The sequence below is a fragment of the Sminthopsis crassicaudata genome, chromosome 5 (assembly GCF_048593235.1).
Source record: "Sminthopsis crassicaudata isolate SCR6 chromosome 5, ASM4859323v1, whole genome shotgun sequence".
In the NCBI taxonomy this organism is placed as follows: domain Eukaryota; kingdom Metazoa; phylum Chordata; class Mammalia; order Dasyuromorphia; family Dasyuridae; genus Sminthopsis; species Sminthopsis crassicaudata.
The window spans coordinates 190,712,524-190,738,130 of NC_133621.1; the positions used below are offsets into that span (position 1 = coordinate 190,712,524).

The 25,607-nt window shown below is 34.5% G+C and overlaps 1 protein-coding gene and 1 long non-coding RNA gene across 6 annotated transcripts in view; one reads left to right on the plus strand and one right to left on the minus strand.

Moving 5' to 3' along the window:
* Positions 1 to 560: 560 nt before the first annotated feature.
* On the plus strand, positions 561 to 24,043 carry LOC141543629 (uncharacterized). The gene is made up of 3 exons (XR_012482482.1): positions 561 to 777; positions 21,599 to 21,741; positions 23,068 to 24,043. It is a non-coding gene; the product is annotated as an uncharacterized LOC141543629 (long non-coding RNA).
* APOLD1 (apolipoprotein L domain containing 1) overlaps positions 7,461 to 25,607 on the minus strand; it is a 65,759-nt gene continuing 47,612 nt past the window's right edge. For 4 of the 5 annotated variants that reach the window (XM_074269153.1, XM_074269150.1, XM_074269149.1 and 1 more), the window contains one exon: positions 7,461 to 8,379. In XM_074269153.1, coding sequence (XP_074125254.1) covers positions 7,626 to 8,375 — 750 coding nt within the window. In that variant the 5' untranslated portion in view covers positions 8,376 to 8,379 and the 3' untranslated portion in view covers positions 7,461 to 7,625. Of the gene's footprint in view, positions 8,380 to 10,116; positions 10,192 to 25,607 lie in introns of those variants that run through there. The other variant, XM_074269151.1, reaches the window with a different exon arrangement.

Here is a 25,607-nt window from a genome sequence, read left to right on the forward strand (position 1 = left end):
GGAATACATTTCTTCTACATCTCTCCCTGTCGAAATTCTTTTTCTGCAGGACCTAGCTAAGTGTCATCTCTTTCATAAAGCTCCCCTCTTTCTCCACTTTATGAAAATTATTTCTTTCTTAAATTTCTTACAGATCTTTGCTTAAATCCTTCCTTTACCATCAGATTCTCTTTTACTTGCATCTTTAATAAATTTTATCTTATTCACAAGTATCTTATCCTCCAATTGGATTATAAACTCAATGAGGGCAGAGATTGTGTAGTTTTTCATCTTTATATCCCTGCTTTATCAGCATATGTACAATTAAGTGTTTGTTGAATAGAACTGAATTAAAAGTTGTTAAGGGAGATAATCTACCAAAAGCTATAAGATATAGTTTTCCCCTTATGTTCAAAATAACCAATTCTGGTCTAAGAGAGAGACTTGGGAGGAAAGTTGCTTCATATTTTTCTTCAAGGAACCTGGAAATACCTCTTTATGCTCAAGGAAAGCAAATACAGGAGCTTTTGTACTCCTTGGTTATTCCTCTACTCTTCTGCTTTGCATAGATAAGGAAAACTGGGGCCCTGAGAGCAGAGGTCCAAAAAATAAACTAAGACTTTCCCTGTGTTTAGCTCAAACAGCCCACGCTGAGTGAATAGATCACTTGTAGTTGAGGCACAAAGAAGATAGCTAACTGCTGAGAGATGAGCAAAGCTTGGCAGGATCTGACACTAACTCAGTCCAAAACTTGAGGACAAATCCTCAGGAAGAGCTTGGCTACAGCCAAGATTCAAGGTGAGTTAATAAATGAAAAAGGACTAATGGAATTCTGCCATAGACCTCTTAAAAGTTTATATAAAACATCTTACAAAATAGGTTATACCAATTTTTCTTGTGCAAGATAATTGTATAAATATGTATACATATATTGGACTTAAATATATATTTTAACATATGTAACATGTATTGGATTACCTGCCATCTAGGGGAGGGGTTGGGGGGAAGGAAGGGAAAATTTGGAACACAAAGGTGTTTTTGCAAGGGTCAGTGTTGAAAAATTACCTATGCATGTGTTCTGTAAATAAAAAAGCTTTAATTTTTTTAAAAAAAAAAAGAAGAAAATAGGATATAGTTTTTACCTGTGGTTTCATTGAAATAGAGAACTTTTAGGTAAGGAAATTTCCACTATCAACAGAGGTCCATACAATCTCTGAAACCTAGCCTCTTAAAGTTTTCTAAAATATTGAATCGTTAAGTGGCTTGCCCAGGATCATATAGTCTGTGTCAGAAGTTATGTGAAGGAGAGTTATACATAAATCTTCCAGGTATTGAAGCCAGCTCCCTTATCTCCTATACCAAGCTGCCTCTCTCATCTTTAAAAATAAAGGTTGCTTAAGGTCATTTAAGAAAGAGTATTGACTTTGAAATCAGAATGCCAGGTTGAAACCCTAACTCTGCTGTATGAGTTTATACAAGTAACTTGACCTCTCTAGTTTACAGTTTCCTCATCTATCAGATGAGGCTGCTCCAATTTGATGACTTCTAAACTCAGAGAGTTAAGATTCAATATTCTGTGAGTTTATGAAAAAAAAAACCTCTCTTAAAACTCAAATGTAAAATGAAAAATGTATTGCTAACAAGTATCCCACTGGTTAATTCCAAAGAGAAGAAAGTATAACGCCCATCATTTCTTTAGTGCCATGTACTGTTCCAAATACTTTCTCTTACATTATATCCTTTAGCCTAGATTGTATATTTGACATATCTGGGTGTTCCAAATACCAGATCTTATTGTTCTTTCTATATTTTCATTCTTTTCATTTCCTCCCAAATACAAAATAAATTAATTGGCAGGAACAGGGCAGGATGTCATCATTCAAATCAACATATATAATTTATCAAGTACTTTTTGTACCCACTGGGTATCAATAGCTCTCTAGACATAAATTTCATTTTCTATTAAAGTTACTGTGTTTCCTTTTTCAGTTTTCTTTTTTTTTTTCCCCTGAGGCTGGGGTTAAGTGACTTGCCCAGGGTCACACAGCTAGGAAGTGTTAAGTGTCTGAGGTCAAATTTGAACTCGGGTCCTCCTGAATTCAGGGCTGGTGCTCTATCCACTGCGCCACCTAGCTGCCCCTTCAGTTTTCTAAATGATTCTGTTGAACAGTCCTCAAAATTGTGTTTAACTGAAGTTTTACAGAATACATTTCAGACCCTCAGAGTATCATAGATTTTTTACCAGGAAACACTAGAGAGATAATCTGATCTGACTTCCCCATTTTAAAGAAAAAGAAACTGAGTATCAGGGAGCTCCTGACTTGCCCATGATGATACAACTAAAATCATACATAGCTCTACAAATATGGTAGTAGAACAGATTCATACATTCAGAATGATAAAAGTCCAATTTACTGGATTAAAGCTGCTAACCAATTAGTGTTTGAATATGTTGGTATGAATGCAGCAATACCTCATTTACAGGAGGAATCCTCTAAAAGAATGAAAAGACAACATAGTCTCTGGACTCAAAGTGAGGTTTAGTAATTTTTTTTAGCAGTATCCGACTCTTTGTGGCCCCATTTGGGGTTTTCTTGGCAAACGTACTGGAGTGGTTTGCCATGTCCTTCTCCAGCTTATTTGAAAGATGAGGAAACTGAGGCAAACAGGGTTAAGTGACTGCCCAGGGTCACACAAAGTAGGAAGCAGTTGAGGTCAGATTTGAACTCACAGAGATCCACTTAAGTTGTACCAGCTGACTCAGAGTACTTGTATTCAAATCATGTCTTTGCCTCTTACTTCCTGTATGTCTTTATTCAAGTCCCCTAACCTCCCTGGACCACACTTCTTCATCTATAGAATAAAAGGCTTAGACTAGGTGATTTCTGAAATTTCTCTAAATAATATGGCCCTATCAATGTGATGCTTGATACAACTGAGTTTTGCAGTTAGCTGGAATTTGCTTTTTTTTTTCTTGGTTATACATATGTATTAATTTTTTTTTTACATATTTCCTCATGAATCACGTTGGGAGAGAAAAATCACAACAAACGGGGAAAACCATGAGAGGGGGAAAAACAGAAGAAAAAGGGGGGAAGTGAACACAGCATGTTGGTTTACATTCAGTCTCTATAGTTCTCTTTTTGGATGCAAATGGCATTTCCCATCCAAAGTTTATTGGGCTAGCCTTGGATCCCTGAATCACTGAGAAGAATCAAGTTTATCACAGTTGATCATTGCACAATCTTACTGTTGCTATGCACAGTGTTTTCCTGGTTCTGCTTATTTCAACATCACTTCATATAAATCTTTCCAGACCTTTCTAAAATCAACTTGTTCATCATTTTTTTTATAGAAAAATATTCCATTACTTTCACAAACCATAATTTATTCAGCCATTCCCCAAATGATGGGCATCAACTCATTTTCTGACATTTTCCTATTTAAGCATAAAAATTATTTTTCTTTTAAACATTCTTAATGAAAATCTTTTGGAAATATATACTTTTCTCTACCTTATGAGCATATAGTTTACATAATTTAACCTTTTGTTGATAATGTAAGATCATTATTATAAATACCAATTATTAATAACCTCAGAGGCTTTTGAAGACTAGAGCTGTTTATTTATTTATTTATTTATTTGTTTGTTTGTTTGTTTGTTTGTTTGCTTATTTATTTATTTATTTATTTTACTAAGTAGATCCAATTGTGGTGCTCTTAATTTTTATTTCTGTCTGATCCTTTAAGGTCAGTCAGACTGTCAGCTCTCACTATCATTGCTGGCAATGAAAAGTGAAACCTGTCTCTTCTTGCCTTTAGCTATTATTACTTTTCAATTTGCTTCTTTCTATGTACTGTGGGTTGAAATGACAAATATTTACTTAAAATATAATAAATTCATTATATGAAGCCTAGCAATATCTCCTAATTCTCAGTTTTAATGAATTTTTAGATTTCAATTTGATTCCTTCATATCTCCTATAGCCCAGTTCTTCACAATGTTCTAAAGGAATGAATCTCCTACAGTCTGATTCCCATATAAATGGACATTAATTATATGCACCATCCCTGTTCTAATGTACCTCCAGGTAATTTGATTTACACATAGTGTAGTCTGCATTTTTGGAAAAATAGAATAAGATATAGTTTTGTTGAAACACAACAATGCAGAGTCAAAGCTTAGTTCTCAGCATTATGAAAGCAACATATTAAAATGTTTTCAGTATAGAATACTAGGAAAAACAACCAGCACTTAGACATTCAGCATGTTTGTTTTTAGCAAGTTTATTTTTGAAATGTAGTTTTTTTTTCTGATGTGCACCTTTATCTAAGGATTTCCCTTATCCTTCCCCGCAACATTTCATATTACATTTTATTTCTGATAGGATGAAGATTTACCAAAATAACATTCTGTATATTTTCCACAAAAATATTATTTTCTCTTAAGAATTAATATATAGCTACATTTGACTAAGGAATAAATTACCTAAAGCTCCAAAGAGCTTCTAAATTTCAAAATAAAAATTACATAGGGAAAGCTGGTGATCTTTTTCTACAAAGTCTCCACTGGCTTATAAGATAGATATACTTATTGCCTAAGCTATGAAGCTACTTCTTCATTTAATAATATTTACTGATTCCTTACTTTGTACATATTATTATTAGACATTATTCCTTTATGAATTGATCCATGCAAGATAAAACTCAAAGTTTGATAGAAAGATTGATAGTGCTTCCAAGGATGCTCAATATAGTGATTAATTACTGAGAGAATCTAATTCAGCATTAAGCACTGATTTAAGAATGATGTTAGGACCAGATTTTTGCCAGTAGCTATTTAAATAAGTTAAGGAAATACAGGCTCTTCAACTGTCTAGGATGCAAGAGGAAAAAAGACAACAAAATATGAGCCAAAGTTTTCAGAAAAATTGGAAGTTTGCCCCATAGCTTTGAAATTTCACTTCCTCAGGCTCACTGCCATCATTGGTAGGTGATTTTTTTTGTAGGACCCAATATTTTGCAACCCATTTTTGGTACTTGGTTGCAATTATTGGGTGTGTGACTCAAGAAACTTTAAAAGTTTTCTAAGGGGTAACTAACAAAAGGAAGAAAGGAAGGAAGGAAGGAAGAAAGACAAAGAAAGAAAGAAAGAAAGAAAGAAAGAAAGAAAGAAAGAAAGAAAGAAAGAAAGAAAGAAAGAAAGAAAGAAAGAAAGAAAGAAAGAAAGAAAGAAAGAAAGAAAGAAAGAAAGAAAGAAAGAAAGAAAGAAAGGAAGGAAGGAAGGAAGGAAGGAAGGAAGGAAGGAAGGAAGGAAGAAGAGAAAGAAAGAAAGAAAGAAAGAAAGAAAGAAAGAAAGAGAAAGAAAGAAAGAAAGAAAGAAAGAAAGAAAGAAAGAAAGAGAAAAGGGGGAGGGAGGGAAGGAGGAAGGAAGGAAGAAAGAAAGAAAGAAAGAAAGAGAAAAGGGGGAGGGAAGGAGGAAGGAAGGAAGAAGAAAGAAAGAAAGAAAGAAAGAAAGAAAGAAAGAAAGAAAGAAAGAAAGAAAGAAAGAAAGAAGAAAGAAAGAAAGAAAGAAAGAAAGAAAGAAAGAAAGAAAGAAAGAAGAAAGAAAGAAAGAAAGAAAGAAAGAAAGAAAGAAAGAAAGAAAGAAAGAAAGAAAGAAAGAAAGAAAGAAAGAAAGAAAGAAAGAAAGAAAGAAAGAAAGAAAGAAAGAAAGAAAGAAAGAAAGAAAGAAAGAAAGAAAGAAGGAAAGAAAGAAAGAAAGAAGGAAAGAAGGAAAGAAGGAAAGAAGGAAGGAAAGAAGGAAAGAAGGAAAGAAGGAAAGAAGGAAAGAAAGAAGGAAAAGAAAAGAAAAGAAAGAAATACCAGGATCTCCTGTACCTATAACAGAGGAAACCAAGACACATCACTAAAACTTCACCAACCACACTGTCCATCAACTATGAGACACAACTTCATAGGACATTAGGTTTTCTGAATGCAGATGCTTATTTATACCGTGACTCCTCTCAAGTTATTCTTTTCTACACTTAACACATTCTTTTTCCAGGTCAAGTCTTATATGTTCTTATGTATACTTTAAAGGTAAACATTCTTTTAATCACTTACATAATCAAAAATATATTACCTTACTTTTTCTTCCTAAAGGGTATTTTTATTTTGTTTTATTTTTAACATCCCTTTATTTGGTCCCTCTTTAACTTATTTACTTAACAGAAACATTGAAAAATAAATTCTTTCCCAGAGATCAAAAAGAGTCTCCTTAAAGAAATTAATGCCATCTCCAGCAACCATTTACTTATCTCCTATCCACTTTACAGAAACCATTTGGCTGCACTTTACTCACTGGAAATGAAGCTAGTGATAGCGACCAAGTTTTCCCAAATTGGCTAATTCTGTGATTATTAAAATATGTCACTTCTATAAAATGCAATTATATAATTAAAAACAATAAAATTATAAGATTTAAATAAATAAATAAAATGTTATGTGGTGTTAAAATAAAAGGTGGAAAAGCTAATTTCTCAATAAAAATTACATTCTTTGGTGTACCAGTTTCTACAACATATAGACAATGCTGCCCTCTAAAGGGTAGAATGTGTCATATCTTTTAAGTTAATAAAGTAGGGAATTTTATATCAATTATGCCTTCCCCTTATAATGACCTGCCACTTTCCCAGTTATCTCATCTTTTCCATTAACCCAAAGGATGCTGACTGCCTTTGAGCTTGCCATCCGGCATAGACAGGTGACCCAAAAGGGGGCCCCTTCCTTGGACTGCACACTAAATATTGGAATGATCGCTTTGGGGAATCCTTGAAATCATTAGGTCAGGATGGGTAAATTAAGTCTACAGCCACTCTAAGGGGTCTTCGCTAAACCCAAAATGAACCCTTAAACAGAGAAAGCTAGGGGGTAAAAAGAGTCAGGTTAGTTTCAGATACCTTTCTTGAACTCTGAAACAGAGATTTTTGTTTATTTGGGTTGTGGGGAGTATGGTCATAAAGAGCAAGCAGATGGAAGTCCTCTTGTAAGTGGGCTTTTGTTTTAGATCCTTTGGGGTTTTTTAGAATCAAAAAGGAGGAGGTATTAGATCTGCCCTGCTCATTAAGACTTCTTAGGGGCTTTTCAATTACTTTGAATTGAAGTGAAGTCCTTTAACTAACCTGACTGAAGAGGTCTCCCAGACCCTCTTTGGTATGGACCAGTACCCTCAAGGTAGAACTGGAGCCATTTTGAAAGTCCAGGTAATTTTGCAAGCACTGGGTTCTCAGGAAAGAACTACCTAGTTTTTGGCTGGCATTGGTGACTAGGAAATTTTTGATGGTGACAGGAAAACATTTTGCTAGCACACAATACATAAGCATCGCCCATTCACATGTGCTATTACTAAACATGGAAAAAGTCTCCAGCACCAAATCCCAGTCCTTTTCCTCACAGGATATCACAGTGGTAAGAATATAACGGCTATGAGGACCCACCCACTTCAAGTCATATATTCAGAAAACCTCAGTGTTACACAGAATCTCAGAAATCCAACTCATACCCAAAGTATACATCCCTTTTACAAGAGTCACATTTGTTTTTTTGTTTTTTTCATTCTTTGTGTACAAATCCATCTCAATTCAGCTCCAAGGTCTTTGCTCTCAAAAAATCATCCCTCCATATTTGTCCAGAGATTCCTTTGAGTCCAAAGTGGAGTTTTCATGTTTGGTTTTTGCATAGAGTTGTACTCTCGATTCCAGCTGCTGACTGAGTTCATCCAGGGCAGTGGTGCAGGACTCCAGGCTCTCGGCCAGTTTCTGAATCTTGGCCTTCAGTACGGCCTGGCTAACCTTCGTGGACCCCTCTGCATGCCTGGGGATGAGGAAGCCACGTGAGCCGAAGAACACGATAAAATAGACAGAATTATACAGAGCAATGGAAGCCTTCTTCCCAGACTGGAGAAGTTGGAAATCCAGACAACCTTGTCCCCGGCAAAAGAAATCCAAGCATCCTAAAATTTCCCTCATCTGATCCTGGCAAATTGCTGCAATATCCTGCACCCTTCTCAGCTCTCTGGAGTTGCGAAACATCAGGGACAAGTCGGAACTGAGGGTGACTGCCCCTCCTGCAGTGGCCACACCCAGGCCCACTGCGGAGGCCAGAAGAGAGGTCCCTAGAGTGATGGGACTCAAGGACAGCCCCACGATGGCCGTGATGGCTCCAGCTGCACTCAGGGAACTGCCTGTGATGTACGCCAGCAGGGACCTTTTGCGAAGCTTTTCGATCTTTCGGATGATGTCCCGGAGGCTCCGGATTTGGCCATGGAGTCTGCTCCTTCTATCCAACAACAATACCTGGAAACTTCGAAGAGAATCCACAGCTTGGGGTTGGGGGACAATCAGCCTTTCCATGACACTGTTAAGAAACAGATAAAGGATCAATGCAAAGATTTGTATGCAAAGATAGTTATTATGTGTATGATCACTATCACCCATGTTCTCCCAGCCTCAGGAAAAACTTGAGTTCCAATCCTAACTCCTGCAGTTCCTGTATAATCCCAAGCAAATCTTAATCTCTATAAACCAGAGTTTCCTCATTTGCAAAATGGAAATAATGATAATGTATTATCACGGGATGACTATGAAAAAAAGCACTTAGAAATGTTAAGATACTATAAAAATGCCATGATTCCTGAAGACTGTAGAGAACTTTCAGGTGGGAAAAAAAAATGTACAATCAAGGCCGATCAACAAATGCTCTGCAATTCATAATCTTAGACAGTTGCCTGGGGGACACTAAAAATCTACAGGATTTAACATAGATGGCTGTCACAATCAGAAGCAGGACTTAACACTGATTTTACTACCTTTAAGAGTAGCTCTCTATCCACCCTACCACACTGCCTGTAGTTGACCATGGTCTTCCTCCTCCTCAGCGATACTTTCAAACAGGAGTTCTATTTTAAGCTCGTTTGTTCACCGCTGGAGTACTTTAACCTTGATCAAGATATTTAAAGGAAGTCAGGATCTCATTTTCTTCACAAGTAAGTAAGAATAACTCTGTCTTCTATTTATCCCACAGGAAAGGGGGGAGGGAAGCTTCCAGAGAATTGTATTATAGATTTAAATAGCTTACTTAGAGGCAAAAGTATAGAAGGAACAAAAAGTAATGTCTTTCTCCTCCCCTTTTTGATCCCCTTTAGAATCTTCTTCTATTCTCAGATCTTGAGTATTTGATCCATTCTTTGGGTAATTAAAAGGGTTTGGGTTTTTGGGAGGTTTTTTTGGGGGGGAGGGAGGGAGAAGATTCCATAAGGATATTTTTTTAATCTCAGAATTCAATCTAAAAATATAGGACTTTTTTGTTTTATTTTCTCAGTTTTCTCATAATAGCACTTCTTTCCTAGTCATTTCAGCTCTGAGATCTGAAATGTTTACCTAGTTATCTTTCTGTTTTACTAAAACTAAAGCCTTATAGAGAGCTATAAAAAGTGATAGAATGGTAATAACAGAAATACAAAATACAAGATAACAAAACAACACAAATAAAATAGTCATTATCATGGACAACAGAGCAAATTGAAGATGTTTTGAGCAAGGAAAACTTACTTCCTACTATAATCAATGATTCTTACCTCAGTATATATAGGCCTGATTTCTTAATCAGCAGTCATTAAACATTTATTAAATGCCTTAAGAAGAATTTCTTAAAGTTAAAGAATAAGAAGAAAAGGTAGAATATTTAGATTATGATATTATTAAAGTTTTAAAAATAGCCTCTCTACTTTCTTTTTAAACTTAAGAAAAAAATTTTTTTTTACTTATAGGTTCTTCTCTTATTTCTCACAATAACCTATAAGGCTGATAATGTAAGTAAATTTTTCTCTCCACTTGAAAGATAAAGTAACAGGTATAGAGCAAGTAAATGATCCATCCAAAGGCATCCAACTAATAATTAACAGAGCTGAAACTGGGATTCTCATTGCTAGTCATATTACCCATCCATTGTACCCCAAATTAGTCTTCTATTTTCCGGGAAATTCCTGAATAATATGATCAAAAGAAAGAAAAACTGATAAACACAATCTCAATGTTAACAGAACCCCAAAGGCTATTTTTTCTCTAAAAATATCACATCAGGCTTCCAACTTACCCTTCTTTGCTTCTGGGTGCCTCCAAAAAGAAAAACTCTTGGGCTGTTTCTGGATGAGTATATTTTATAGTTAGGAAGAACCAATAGCTACCCTGGGAAAACGTTGCCTCATTCCAGGAATATGCCATTTCCTGCCTCTGGCCCCATGCTGCCTTGTCCCGAAGGATGTGACATACGGGAAAATGACCTGCTAGCTGTGCAGCCCAGCACAGCACATCCCATATTGAGGAAATGAACATTGTGTATTTGCTTTCCCAAGAGTGCAGGAAAAAGAACCACAGGTTCTTCAACTTGAAACAAGTGTTGTCATCATTCCAGGGGGAGACCCTGCCTTTCCTATCCTGGGAATAGCTGGTGACATCATCGAAGAAGACATCAAAAGTGCTGGCTGCCCAATTACAGGACTCCTAAAGAAACATTTCCTAGCCATTCTTAAAAAGGAAAAAAAATCTTGCTTTAAGATAATCATCTTCCATGTAGAATGACATATATTTTTAAAAATCAAAAGGTGAGTTCTGAAACATACATGCAGCCCTACAAGACAGGATAAGAAGTGAAGGCTGCCTCCACAGGAAGAGCTGAGTACCACCAACTGTGAAGGAGACATTAGAGGTCTCAGAAAGGGCAAATAACAGAGTAAATGCGTCAGAAAAATCAACTGGGTCATGTCACATACGGATCTAATTATAGACTTCAGCAGCAAGGGTTTGGCTTTGTGTTTTAACTAGAACTAAGAATTGTAGCTCCAATGAGAATCAAACAAATGGGCTTTATCTACTCATATAAAGTGAAGGGGAAGCTCTAAGGGAATCTACTAGATAAGGCCTTCAAACAATTGTATGGAAAACATGTTGAAAGTGGACTTTGCCATAGACTAACTGACCTGAGAGATAGATGTTACAAGCTTGATTAGCATCAAATTATGTTAGCCAGCTTTGCATTGTTTCCAGTGTTGGGGTACCTGGATCAGAGCCCCCTAAAGTGGGGAAGTAGTTGATAAGACAGATTTCAATAACTTTAGCTTTTTAGCTGTGGTAGTCCAATGTTTTTCTCCCTTGTCATTGCTATATGTGGTTTCTCTAGAGAGAAATAAGAAGCTGGTGTAGTGGGGCAGAAGAAAAAGAGAAAGATATTCTTGTTAAACGGGGAGGGAGATATTAATATCTTATTTAAGATTTTAGCATCAATATTCATTAAGGAAATTGGTGTATAATTTTCTTTCTCAGTTTTTGATCGACCTGGTTTAGGTATCAGTACCATGTCTGTGTCATAAAAGGAGTTTGGTAGGACTCCTTCATCCCCTATTTTTTCAAATAATTTATATAACATTGGGGCTAATTGTTCTTTAAATGTTTGGTAGAATTCACATGTAAATCCATCTGGTCCTGGGGATTTTTTCTTGGGGAGTTGATTAATAGTTTGTTCTATTTCTTTTTCTGAAATGGGACTATTTAAGCAATTTGTCTCCTCCTCTGTTAATCTAGGAAGCCTATATTTTTGGAGAAAGTCATCCATTTCACTTAAGTTATCAAATTTATTGGCATAAAGTTGGGCAAAGTAACTCATTATTTCTCTAATTTCCTCTTCATTGGTGGAAAGATCCCCCTTTTCATTTGTAATAGTAACAATTTGATTTTCCTCTTTCCTTTTTCTGATCAGATTTACCAAAGGTTTATCTATTTTATTGGCTTTTTCATAAAACCAACTCTTGGTTTTATTTATTAATTCAATAGTTTTTTTTACTTTCAATATTATTGATTTCTCCTTTTAATTTTTGTATTTCAAGTTTAATTTTTGGTTGGGGGGTTTTAATTTGATCTTTTTCTAGCTTTTTAAGTTGCAGGCCCAATTTGTTAATCTTCTCTTTCTCTATTTTCTTCAAATAAGCCTCTAAAGATATAAAATTGGGGAGGGAGATATTAAAAACAAAGTTGATATGGAATTTGTGTGTTTCTTGAATTTGGTTCAACGCTGGCCATATCTTATAAGGTCTTGGCAATTAGGACACAGAATACATCCAAGATTAGATCTGAGTGATGATATATGTTGTAGATTCAGCATTAAATATTTCATTACTAAGTTTGATCTTCTGTTTGCTAGAGAATAGGCGTCTTCATGACAGACTATGACAATATGTATGACCTCAAAACCAAAAGAGTTTAAAGCTTATAATTCAGAAAGGAATGTTGTTAAAATATGATTGATTTGAAAAAGATCTGAAACATTTAATGGAATTCAAATTCAGAGTGAGTCACTAATATCATATGGTAGCCAGGAAAGCTAGTGCAGTCTTAAGATACATTAAGAGAGTCAAGATGTGCAAAATCAGGGAAGGAGTAAAACTTTGGGATTAGAGCAAAGCCAAGATGGCAGATTGTCAGAAGTAAAATAAAACTCTCCCTCCTCCTGTATCACCTGCAAACAGATCTAGAAAATCCACCAGACTACATTCTGATTGGGAATTTTTTTTAAATCACAGTGAATCATTTTTCCCACCCAAGTTGGCATAAAGAGACAGACAGATCTTCAGGCAATAGGGACAAGGTCCAGCCAGGAACAGTAGAATAGAGCATTTCAGTCCTGGATGAGGCTACAGACTCCACATAACAAAGATCATAATAGCAATTAAGTACTTCACAGGGTTTTTTGTGAGGATCGTGTGAGATAATATCTGTAAAGCACTTCTTATAGTACCCAGCACTTAGTAGGTACTTAATAAATACTTGTTCCACCCTCTCCCCCTTCTAAAACCAGCAAAAAGTGATGCTCAACTGGATGCAGAAATGGCAGATGCCAAAATGGCAGTTACTACTCAGGTCTAGGATATAGATCCAGAGCTGGTTAAGAAGAGGTCTTACAGCTAAGGGTGGTAGCCCAGAATAAAGTCCAAGATGAGGAGCAAGGTGAAGAGCAGGCTGAGGACCCTGGGCAGTGTACCCAACAAGAAACATTCAAAAAGAAGACGTAGTTATATGGTTTTGAATGAAGAAATACAATGAAATATCAGTTCCAATCTATAGTCCAGTATGAAACCTGCAACAGAATGAAGTTACAAACAAATGGGAAGATTGTAGTTCTGTCACTCTTGAACCAGCATTTTTCTAGCTGATTGATAGAGGTGAAGTCCAGCAGCAGTCTACTTGAACTCCAATTAGGAACAATCCCACAAGTGTATTCCTCAGACCCAAACTTAACTTGCAGTAACTTGCAGATCTCAGGCCAGTGAAACAGTGATCAGACCTTGTTCTGGATTATATCACTTTTGGGAGCACTGAAAATTTGTAGGTTCCTGGCCTGACCTGTTCTGGATATCCTGGAATAATTTAACATCCACTAGCTTAAAAAAGGACTACTAACTCTATTGTATAAAGCAGTCCATCTCTAACATGAAATTTAAAGTTAGTAAGTAGACCAGGAAAAAAAAAAGAAAAAGGAATTCCACCATGAAAAGCTATTATGGTGACTTTGACACTCAAGACATAAATCCTAAAGAAAAGAATAACTCCAAAATATCTATAAGCCAATCCTCAAAGCAAAACACAGTGTGGCCACAAGTTCATCTAGAATTACTTCAAGAGATAAAATGAATTTTTTTAAGGATCTTCTCCTTAAGTCTCCATGATCCTGTCTTTATTTTTTTTAATTATAACTTTTTATTCACAGAACATATTCCTGGGTAATTTTTTACAACATTATCCCTTGCATTCACTTCTGTTCTGACTTTTCCTTTCCCTCCCTCTATCCCCTCCCCTAGATGGCAGGCAGTCTCATACATGTTAAATATGTTATAGTATATCCTAGATACAATATATGTGTGCAAAACCAAACAGTTCTCTTGTTGTACAAGAAAAATTGGATTCGGTAGTTTAAAAAAAAACCTGGGAAGAAAAACAAAAATGCAAGTAGTCCACATTCATTTCCCAGTGTTCCTTCTCTGGGTATAGCTGCTTCTGTCCATCATTGATAAATTGGAATCACCTTTGTCGAAGATATCTACTTCCATCAGAATACATCCTCATACAGTATCACTGTTGAAGTGTATAATGATCTCCTGGTTCTGCTCATTTCACTAGCATCAGTCCATGTAAGTCTCTCCAGAACTTTCTGTATTCATCCTGCTGGGCATTTCTTACAGAACAGTAATATTCCATAACATTCATATACCATAATTTACCCAACCATTCTCCAATTGATGGGCATCCATTCATTTTCCAGTTTATAGCCACTACAAAAAGGGCTGCCACAAACATTTTGGCACATACAGGTCCTTTTCCCTTCTTTAGTATTTCTTTGGATATAAGCCCAGTAGTAGCACTGCTGGATCAAAGGGTATGCAGAGTTTGATAACTTTTTGGGCATAATTCCAGATTGCTCTCCAGAATGGCCGGATTCTTTCACAACTCCACCAACAATGCATCAGTGTCCCAGTTTTCCCACAGCCCCTCCAACATTCATCATTATTTGTTCCTGTCATCTTAGCCAATCTGACAGGTGTGTAGTGGTATCTCAGAGTTGTCTTAATTTGAATTTCTCTGATCAACAGTGATTTGGAACACTTTTTCATATGAGTGGAAATAGTTTCAATTTCATCATCTGAAAATTGTCTGTTCATATCCTTTGACCATCTATCAATAAACTGAATTTTTTGAAAGTTTTTATTATTTTTAAATAGATGACATGAGAGTACTAAAGGAAAAAGGGGGAGTAGTTAGAGTTAGGAAGAATTTAACTGGGAATTAACAGTTGGCAGAAAAGGTATAAAACCTTACCCAAGAAAGCAAGACATTCTTTGACAATTAGAATGGAGTAAATAATAATAGGTAGCATTTGTATGGTTCTTTCAGGAATTATAAAGTGCTTTACAAATATTATCTCATTCATTTTTCTGAATGACAATACAATTTAGAAAAAGCAAAAGAGATCTGTAACATGGGGGTTAGCCTGGGAGCACAGAGAACTGGAAATATCAACTGTGGGCCTTGGAGGCTATGACAAAGCAACAGCAGCAAAAACAGAATTAGGAGTTATCATTATCCAAAGACAATAAGGGGATTGATCAACTAATCAGAAAGAAATTATAGGGAACCTCTGTGTGGACACTAGGTACAGCACCAAGTACCACTTGGCACCTCCCTTGTTTATTATCCAGTTTCATGTCACAATTCCAGAAGAGAGGGAGGGAAGGAGGGAGGGAGGGAGAGAGAGAGAGAGAAAGAGAGAGAGAGAGAGAGAGAGAGAGAGAGAGAGAGAGAGTCAGTGAGAGACAGACAGAGAGACAGACAGAGAGAGTGAAAGAGAGAGAGAAAGAAAGAGAGAGAGAGAAGAGGAAGAAAAGGAAAAAGGAAGAGGAGAAGGTGAAAGGGAAAAAAAGAGAGAAAATGAGGTCTTTTCTTTGGGGCTTAGACATGTGGAAATCTGTTTTGCTTGACCACACATATTGATAACATGGGGTTTTGTTTTCCTTTCCTTCTCTTATGGGAAAAGAAATGAGGTATATTTTTGCCATTTGAAAATAATAAAATGTAAATTAAAAAAAAAAAACAGGAATTCTAATCAAAAGAATGCTTCAAGAAGGCTCATGATGAAACATGACCACCTCCATGGCCAATGCAGGAATTTATTATATTTGACTTTATATATTTATCACAGAACAAAACAAAATTTATGAAAGATAAAAAATAGAACAAATATTAGATATCTGCTATCAAAGCAAATAAATCTGGAAAACAGATTTATAATATAAAATAACTAGACTCCCCACAAAGCAGGTTTTAAAAGCAAAAAAAGTTTGGACACTATATTTTTAAAAAAATCATAAATAAAAAATTGCTCAGCTCTAATAAAAACATAGGACAACATAAGATAAAAAAGAATCTACCAATAACCACCTGAAAGGAACTCCAGAAGGAAAAATCCCAGAAATGTCATAGCCAGTTGCAACACAACTCAACTGTGCCATCCCCTCTTCCCTCTACAATGAGAAACTAAAAGAGAGAAGTTTTCACTGGCTGGAACTGCAGTATGGCAAAGCTCCATGCTACAATAATACCCAGGAAACTAAATAATAAAGGGAATTGAGGTAGATGCCAATAAGTATGATACTCTACTAGGCCTGAAGGAAAGCAAACTGGCATTCATCTGAAAGCAATTCTCTCTCTCCAAAAGTCACTTGGCTTAGGAGCTGAGATCAATGAAATGTGAATTGTCCGGCATAGGAAGAGGCTCTGAAATCTTTAAAGTCCAGTCCCCCCTGGAAAGGAGGCGGAAAGTAACTAATAAGGGAAAATAAGGGGAAAAGATAAATAATGAAAGATCTTAAGAGGAAATCTCAGTTAAAGACAGTAAACATAATCATATAACCAACAGAGAAACAACAAATTCTGCATGCAATCAGTAAAAAAATAAAATAAAATAAAAAGAAAAGGAAATTTGAATAACAGAAAACTATACTGCACTTACAAGAACCCACAGGAAGGAATGGAATAATGTGTTCCAAAGAACAAAAGAGTTATAAAACAATGCAGCATGACACATTCTACAAACCCAAGCCAACTATTGTTGAAAAAAGATGTACTTCCAATAAAAAGATAATTTGATCTGAAAAAAAATTATTTTCATATAGTACAGACAAGAGAAATACAAAAAAAGCTAAACAAATGCAATCAAAAAAAGATTATAAAAGATAATAAAATAAATTACTTCTCCCAAAATGAAAAAAAAAATCTAAAATGAGAAAGACACCTATGGAGTTAGTAGTAACAATGATATTAAAACAGAGGCCATTAAAAGATTTTTTTTCCTAAATGCACAAAAGGGGGCAAGAGTAAAAGAAGAACCCAAATAGAAGAAGTGATAAGAGAAACAAATCTGAAACATGATGAAATAAATATCATAATACCTAGAGATAGTGCAGTTGAATAATGGTAAAATACATAAAGAGGAAGAGGGGGGAAGAAGATAGAAGAGAATATTAGATGTGCTGTAATAAAGTTAAAGGTCAACAATGAAGGGAAAATGAATCCTATCTCTAGAAAAGGGCCTAAAGGAGAATGGGTAAAAGACAAAGGGAGAGACTGAAATGGGGAAGAGGAAAATCTTGTTTCATTGGTGGGAGAGGGGCCTATTAAATGTTCCCATGGGTGAAGAGAAATATTTTATAATCAAGATAGGTACCTTATAAGGGATAATCTGCAGGGATGTGGTGCTTAGAGAGACCACTCATCTTGTCTCAGGAAATGATTTCCTGGAGGAAACCCAAAAGAATGAAAAATTATAGGCCCAGAAAGAAGAATTCTTGGCAAATGGGAGAGAATAATGATCATGGGAAGAAAGCAAAAGATATTAATGAAAAGGAAATTCAAATATTTAGGAAAATTCTTACCATGCAACAATTCTATGTTCTGCAGGAATTGAGACCGAATGAGAAACAACAGAAAAAGAGGGATGGGAGTAATCTACATGACAATAACTTAGAAACTCTTTAGAAAAGGGAAATCAAAATCAGTATCATAGAAACTTTAATTCCAGGAGAAATGAAAAGACTTTTTAAAAAGTAGAAATAAGAATGAATTAGAGGGGGGGGAAGTCTAGAATAAACTGAAAATGAAGATAAATAACGAAGAGAATAAGGAAAAGAAATCCTTTTGTTGAAAAAAGGCATAGCCAATGAAATGTTAATACTAGCAAACAAAATAAGTTGAAGGAGAGGAGAGGAACAAGAATTTTACTTGACTATTAACTGAGAGAAAAAAAAGGATGAACATTTAAATCAAAGCTTCTTAAACTGTGGCTTTCCAACTGATATGAGGTCATATTACTGAAAATAGGCAGTGATAAAAGATTTCTGAACACAAAGACCAAAAATTAATTTAAAATCAAACACATAATGAATCTGAGGTTTTTATGTCAGTACTTGCCCATGTTGCATTGCTTGACTTCATTGAAACCTTGGTTCTGAACACATAACATGCGCACTTTGCACTGAGCATGCAAGAACACAGCCAGAAACACCTTGGCTCAGATTCAAGATATGGATGGTCATATGAAAATTTCTCTAGCGAAAAGAGATCATGAGTGGAAAATGTTTAAGAATCCCGGTTTTAAATAAATAAATAAAAGGCAGAAAGAAAAAGAAACTAATAAGTAAAACTTCAAAACTAGGGAAAGGGGTAACAAGTAGGAGAGGAAAAATTGATGCTGAAGGAGAGACAGCTAATATATAGGGTTGGCTTAAAGTAGTTTAAGTCAAATAATTGAAAAAATAAAATATTTTCTTTACAAACATAGGGTGTTATCCTAATTCAGAATGTGTGTGTGTGTGTATGTGAAACAGAAAAACATGCAAATATCTTAAATAATCCAATAAAATTAAAGAGTAACAGACTGGAAAATAAAATAAAAATCTTACTTACAAGAACATACCTAAAAACAAAATCATGTATAGAATAAAAATGTGGGGCTGGAATAAAGTTTATTGTGTATCAAATGAATCAAAAACAATTTTTAAAAAAAAGTAGTTTCAACCATGTTATCAAATAAAACAAAAGCAAAAAATTCACAATATAAAAAGAAATAAGTAAACTACATTATACTGAAAGGAAGTATAAAAGTAAATCAATATCAAAAACATATGTTCCAAGTGCCTTTTAGTCTCTAAATTCACAGAGGAAAAATTAACTGAATTACAAGACACAAAGAGTTATGCAAGTGTCAAGAGAGTCTAATGTCTGTCTCCATTTTGGACAAATAGGACAGAAAAATAAACAAAAGAGAAAATATAGAATTAGAAAATGAGAAAAAAATTGCTGCAGAAACTAGAGTTAAAGGATTTAAGGCAAGGGTGTTGCCAAACTCAAATGAGATAAAGGAGGAAAAGCATTTTACAAATCTTAAAGTACTATATAAATGCAAGTTTATTGTTGTTGTTAGGCCTACAGTCACCAGTACTCAAATTTCATGAAGATTTCATTCCCTGAATTTTCTACTGTATCCTTGTTGAGTTCAAGCAATGTTGATAGAGCAATACAAGGTGTACTGTTAAATGTTAACATTTAGGATCTCTGAAGGGAAAAAAGTATGCACAAGTCTGCATTATTGAAACTTTCCTAAATCTGAATAATTAATAAAACAATGAATCAAGCCCTGATTTGTAAAACTGATGGGGTATTAATGCTCACATTGAAAATTTATCAGTGAAGTCTCATGAAATAAAGAATATCAATATTTTTCAGCACTATAGGAAACTTTGGCAAAAACTGGCCAGAGCACAGAAATATTGAAAACAAATGTGAAAAGTCAGAAGTATTTTTTTATAATCCTTTGCCAACCATAATACAATAAAATAGTAATTGGTTCAGGGAACACAAACAATACAGGCCCACATGGAGACTTAATAATGAAATACTAAATATTAAATGAACCAAAGTATCAACTATGTAAATAATAATTATGTGAAATAAACTTATAATGATAAAACAATATTCAAAGAATTCCTGGGATATAGATAAGGATAAAGCTATATTTTTTAGAGGGGAAAATATGTCCTTAAAATCATTCATTAACAAAATAGAAAAGGACAGGACCAATGAACTAAATATGCATTTTTTAAAATGAAAAAACAAAAAAGCTAAAATAAACATAAAAAGGAGATAGTAAAAATTAAAAGAGAAATATATAAATGGCATGAAAAATAGTTATAATAAATAAGATTAAAAGCTTGTTCTTTAAAAATACTAATAAAATTGATAACTCTTTAACTAGTTTGATTAAAAAGGGGAAAAATCAAATTAAATAATAAACAACATGAAATTACAACAAAATCAGAACTAAAAAGAATTATCAGTACTCACTATATAGAGTTATATGCTACTAAAGCTGAGAATGCAAAAGAAACAGAGAAATGCCTTCAAAAATATATAAAAAACCCAACTAGTAGAATACCAAATAAAAAATCAAAATAATCCAATCTCAAAAAAAGAAAAAGAACTAAATGTAAAAGAAACACCAAAGGAAAAAAAATCTTCATCCTGACAGATACACAGGAGAATTCTATCAAATCTTTGAAGAAAATTAAATATCAATATTATAAAAATTATTCTCAAAAATTGAGGAAAAAGAGTAATCTACCAGATTCTTTTTAGTAGGTGAGTAGTATCACACTACTTAAACTAGAGAAGGCCAAAGCATAGAAAAAGAACTATAGATCAATATTATTAATAAATGTCAATTTTTAAAGTTTTAAATACAATCCCATCAAACCAATTACAATGATTTATCCAAGAAAATTCATTATAACCAAGTTGGATTTTTATCAAGGATGCAAAGATGGTTTAATTGAAGAAAAATAATAATATAATTAATGATATTAAAAATAAAAATACCCCAAACTACATAAATAGCTCAAATGATGCAGAAAAAGTCTTTGAAAAAGTACAATAACAAATTAATGGTTGAAAAAAGAACTCTGCAAAATATTAGCATATTTTAAAAGTGTCTCTCTAAAACCAAAAGCAATCATCAGAAGTAATGATGATGTTTTAGAAGCTTTCCCAATATATACAGGGATAAAGCAAGAGTGCTAGTCTTTCCATTATTATTTGATATAGATCTAGAAATGCTGGCAACAGAAATAAGATTAGAAAAAGAAATTAAAAGCATAAAACCAGGTAAAGTTTACAAAACTATTCCTATTTATGACATGATAGTTCACTTAGAAAAAGTAAAAGAATCAATTTACTTAGGAATAATTGAGACAATAGCTAGGGCAGAGTTTTAGGCTACACAATAAAAGCTCAAAAAGCAACAGCATATAATAATGACAAAATCCAAGAGGCAATAATAGAAAGGGAATTTCATTCCAAATAACAAAAAAAATGCATAAATTATCTGGGAATCAATCTACTAAAGCACACAAAGTATTTCTATAGATTCAATTACTAAATGTTCCTTTAAAAAAAAATAAAGAACAACTCAAATAGAAGAATATTCAATGTTCATGGATGGACCATGTCACCATGACAAAATTATACTACCAAAGTTCATTTATACTTTGAACATTGTATCAGTCAAACTGAAAAAGAGATACCTTTCAGTAACTGATAAAATAGTAGCAAAATTCACTTGTCTTAGGGGTTACTTTGAAGCAAGCCCAGATCACCTAACTTGGAGAGCCATAGCTCTCCTAGGGCAAGTCCTAACCTTCTGAGACGGAGACAAGTGTACCTTCTTTGATGGGCAACACAGCCAGAAAGGCTATCTTTAAAACTGAGAAGTTTGCTTCTGCTGCTGCATTTTCTATCTCTTGCTCTTTCTTTCTTACAGACACCTTCTGCTGTTTCCAGAAGGTGGCACCACAGTGCTGGAGCTATTAACTGATCCAGTAAGAGAAAGACTTCATGCCTCTGTTCTCCTTCTCTTTTACTCAGCTCCAAAAAATTAAGTCTGGGGTATTTATGTCTATTCTGTTTGACTTTTCCTGTTTCAGGTATATGCAGTGATCCCCACCAGATCCTCAAGTTTGAACCATAATGATCTTGAAGTCAAGAATCCCAACAAGATGGACTGCCTGGAGTGTTAGTCTAACAGAGATGCCCAGTGGAGTCAAAGTACCTGGGACTTGAGTTGGAGGTGGGTTTTGGTGCTGGAACAAAGGTTGTCCTCTAGAAACTAAACTAAGGAATGGAATCTAATTCTCTCACCCTCCCTAGGGACTGACATAGAATAAGGGAGGGGCATTATGTCTCCTACATATTGAGGAAGTTTGTATATTTTATGATTATACTTTTTAGAATAAGATATAGCTTTGTAAAATGCCAATTCAAACCTCCTTAAGAATACCAGAAAACTTTAAATTAAATCTGCATGAGGATAAGGCTAGTTGGTACTATATTTTGGGGGGGGGGAATCTAAAATATCAGGGGAAATAATGGAAAAGGGTAGGAATGAAGGGAGAATATCATTTCCAGACCTCAAACTACATGATAAAAAATCAAAACCATCTGCTACTGGTTTAAAAAAAAAAGTGAGAGGTAGATCCATGGAACAGACTAGATAAAAGAAAATCAAGAATAAAGAAACCCGATAAAACAAGTTTTTAATTGCTTAGAAAATCAGAAAAAAATCTGGCAGAAATTAGGCTTAGGCCAACACTTTATATCAAATTACTCATGACTCTAAATGGATCCATGCCTTTTACATTAAAATTATATTTTTTTAAAAATACAGGTTGGAGATAAGGTTAACCAAACAAGGGATAAGAGACAATTATAATGATTAAGTGATAATTTTAGCTATGTCAAATTGAAAAGCTTCTGAAGAAATACTCAGATTCATATTTTTATCTATGGATATATCCAAGCTTTTCAGATTAGTTAGCTGTCATCTAAGGCAATGCTTCTTAAACTGTGGGTCACAACCCCATAAGAATAATGTAACTAAATGTGGAGATTAAGAAAAATGTGACAACAGTAAAAGGTATCAAATATTCCACCAAGATTTAATTCTTTATGTAGAAATAAACATGTACATCCATCCCAGTATACAAATTTACTTTTGTCTTTAATAAAAGCTAAAATTATATGTATAGCAAAGAATTGTTTAAAATAATTTATTATCAGTAAATGTTTGATTTATATACCTATTTTACACATCTATATGCCTGGGATTACAATTTCTCAGGAGAAAAGGGGTCACAAGTGGGAAAAGTTTAAGAAGCCTGGATTTAGGAAAGAGATGGACTCTCAAAATGGAACATAGGTTTGGTAAGTAGTGGTGTTGGTATCGTAATAATGATAGCTTTGAGGGACATATGGGGAAGGAGTAGAGCACAAAACTTTTTATTGAAACTTTTTATTTTCTAAATATATGCAAAGATAGTTTCCAACATTTACCCTTGTAAAAAAAATTGTGTTCTAAACTTTTTTCTCCCTCTCTTTCCCACATCCCCTTCCCTAGGCAGCAAGTAATCCAACATATGCTAAACATGTTCAATTTTTCTATACATATTTCCACAATTATCCTGTATAAGAAAAATCAAATCAAAAAGGAAAAAAATGAGAGCAAACAAAAAAGTGAAAATACTATGTTGTGATCTACAGTCAGTTCCCACAGTCATCTCTCTGAGTATAGATAGCTCTCTCCATCACTGGTCCAATGGAACAGTCCTGAATTACTTTGCTTTTGAAAAGAGCCACATCCTTGGGAAAACTGGGACACTGATACATTGTTGGTGGAGTTGTGAAAGAATCCAGCCATTCTGGAGAGCAATTTGGAACTATGCCCAAAAAGTTATCAAACTGTGCATACCCTTTGACCCAGCCATACTACTACTGGGCTTACATCCCAAAAAAAATACTAAAGAAGGGAAAGGGACCTGTATGTGCCAAAATGTTTGTGGCAGCTCTTTTTGTTGTGGCTAGAAACTGGAAGTTGAATGGATGCCCATCAATTGGAGAATGGTGGGTAAATTATGGTATATGAAGATTATGGAATACTATTGCTCTGTAAGAAATGACCAGCAGGAGGAATACAGAGAGGCTTGGAGAGACTTACATCAACTGATGCTGAGTGAAATGAATAGAACCAAAAGATAGCTGTACACTTCAATGCTGTATGAAGATATATTCTGACGGAAGTGGATATCTTCAACATAAAGAAGATCCAACTCACTTCCAGTTGATCAATGATGGATAGAAATAATTACACCCAGAGAAGGAACACTGGGAAGTAAATGTAAATTGTTAGCACTACTGTCTATCTACCCAGGTTACTTATACCTTCGGAATCTAATACTTAATGTGCAACAAGAAAATGGCATTTACACACATATATTGTATCTAGGTTTTATTGTAACACATGTAAAATGTATGGGATTGCCTGTCATCGGGGGGAGGGAATGGAGGGAGGGAGGGGATAATTTGGAAAAATGAATACAAGGGATAATATTATAAAAAAATTACTCATGCATATATACTGTGAAAAAAATTCTAAATAAAAAAAGGAATTACTACATGTGGAGAGAAAATAATGATAAATTAAAATGTTTTAACAATATTTCTCTATTAAAAGTTACCAAAATTACCAGGTGTAAAATCATGCCATCTTCTCTTTTATAAATGATTCTGAGGTTTTTTAGAAATTCTATTGATAATAAAGCAGAGAAGAAAATCCCCTTAAATCTGTACAGAACAATTGGATGGTTATGTGTGGAGTGACATCTTTAATCAAATAAAAAGAAGCCATGTTTAAAAAAAAAAAAGAAAGAAAGAAAAGAGCCACATCCAAGCCCTCTTTGTAGTGGCCAGAAACTGGAAACTAAGTGGATGCCCATCAATTGGAGAATAGCTGAATAAATTTTGGTATATGAATATTATGGAATATTATTGTTCTGTAAGAAATGACCAATAGGATGATTTCAGAAAGGCCTGGAGAGACTTACATGAACTGATGCTGAGTGAAATGAGCAGGACCAGGAGATCATTATATACTTCAACAGCAATACTATATGATGATCAATTCTGATGGACATGGCCCTCTCCAACAATGAGATGAACCAAATCAGTTCCAATAGAATAGTAATGAATTGAACCAGTTACACACAGCAAAAGAACTCTGGGAAATGACTATGAACCGCTACATAGAATTCCTAATACCCCTATTTTTGTCCACCTGCATTTTGGATTTCCTTCACAGGCTAATTGTACACTATGTCAAAGTCCAATTCTTTTTGAACAGCAAAATAACTGTTTGGACATGTATATATATTGTATTTAATTTATACTTTAACATATTTAACATATATTGCTCAACCTGCCATCTGGGGGAAGGGGGTAGGGGGAAAGAGGGGGAAAATTGGAACAAACGGCTTGGCAATTGTCAGTGCTGTAAAATTACCCATGCCTATATCTTGTAAATAAAAAGCTATTAAAAAAAAAGAGCCACATCCATCACAATTGATCATCATAGTCTTCTTATTGCTACCTTCAATGTTCTCTTGCTTCAGATCATTTCACTTAGCATCAGTTCATATAAGTCTTTCCAGGCCTTTCTAAAATCATCCTACTGATCCTTTCTTATAGAACAATAATATTCTATAATATTCATATACTATAACTTATTCAACCATTCTCCAACTAATGGGCATCCACTCAGTTTCCAATTCCTTGCCACTACAAAAAGGGCTGCTACAAATATGTTTGCACATGTCAGTCCTTTTCCCTCTTTTATGATCCACAATACTTTTCATATAGAGATTTACATAATGTGGTCCTTGAGGCAGCCAGAGACAACACAATAGTGTTGTCTGAAATGAAGTAGATTACCAAAAAAGAAAGGTACAAAAAAGACGGAAGGCATCTGAGATAAGTTGTGTCCTTAACAATTTTAATTCTAGGTGGTCCTTGAAATAAATAAGTTTTTCTTTTTTCCTCTCACTAAATTCTTTGAAATGTTCTCCTATTGTTCCTCACTAATATTAAACTTCCCATGAGATTCCC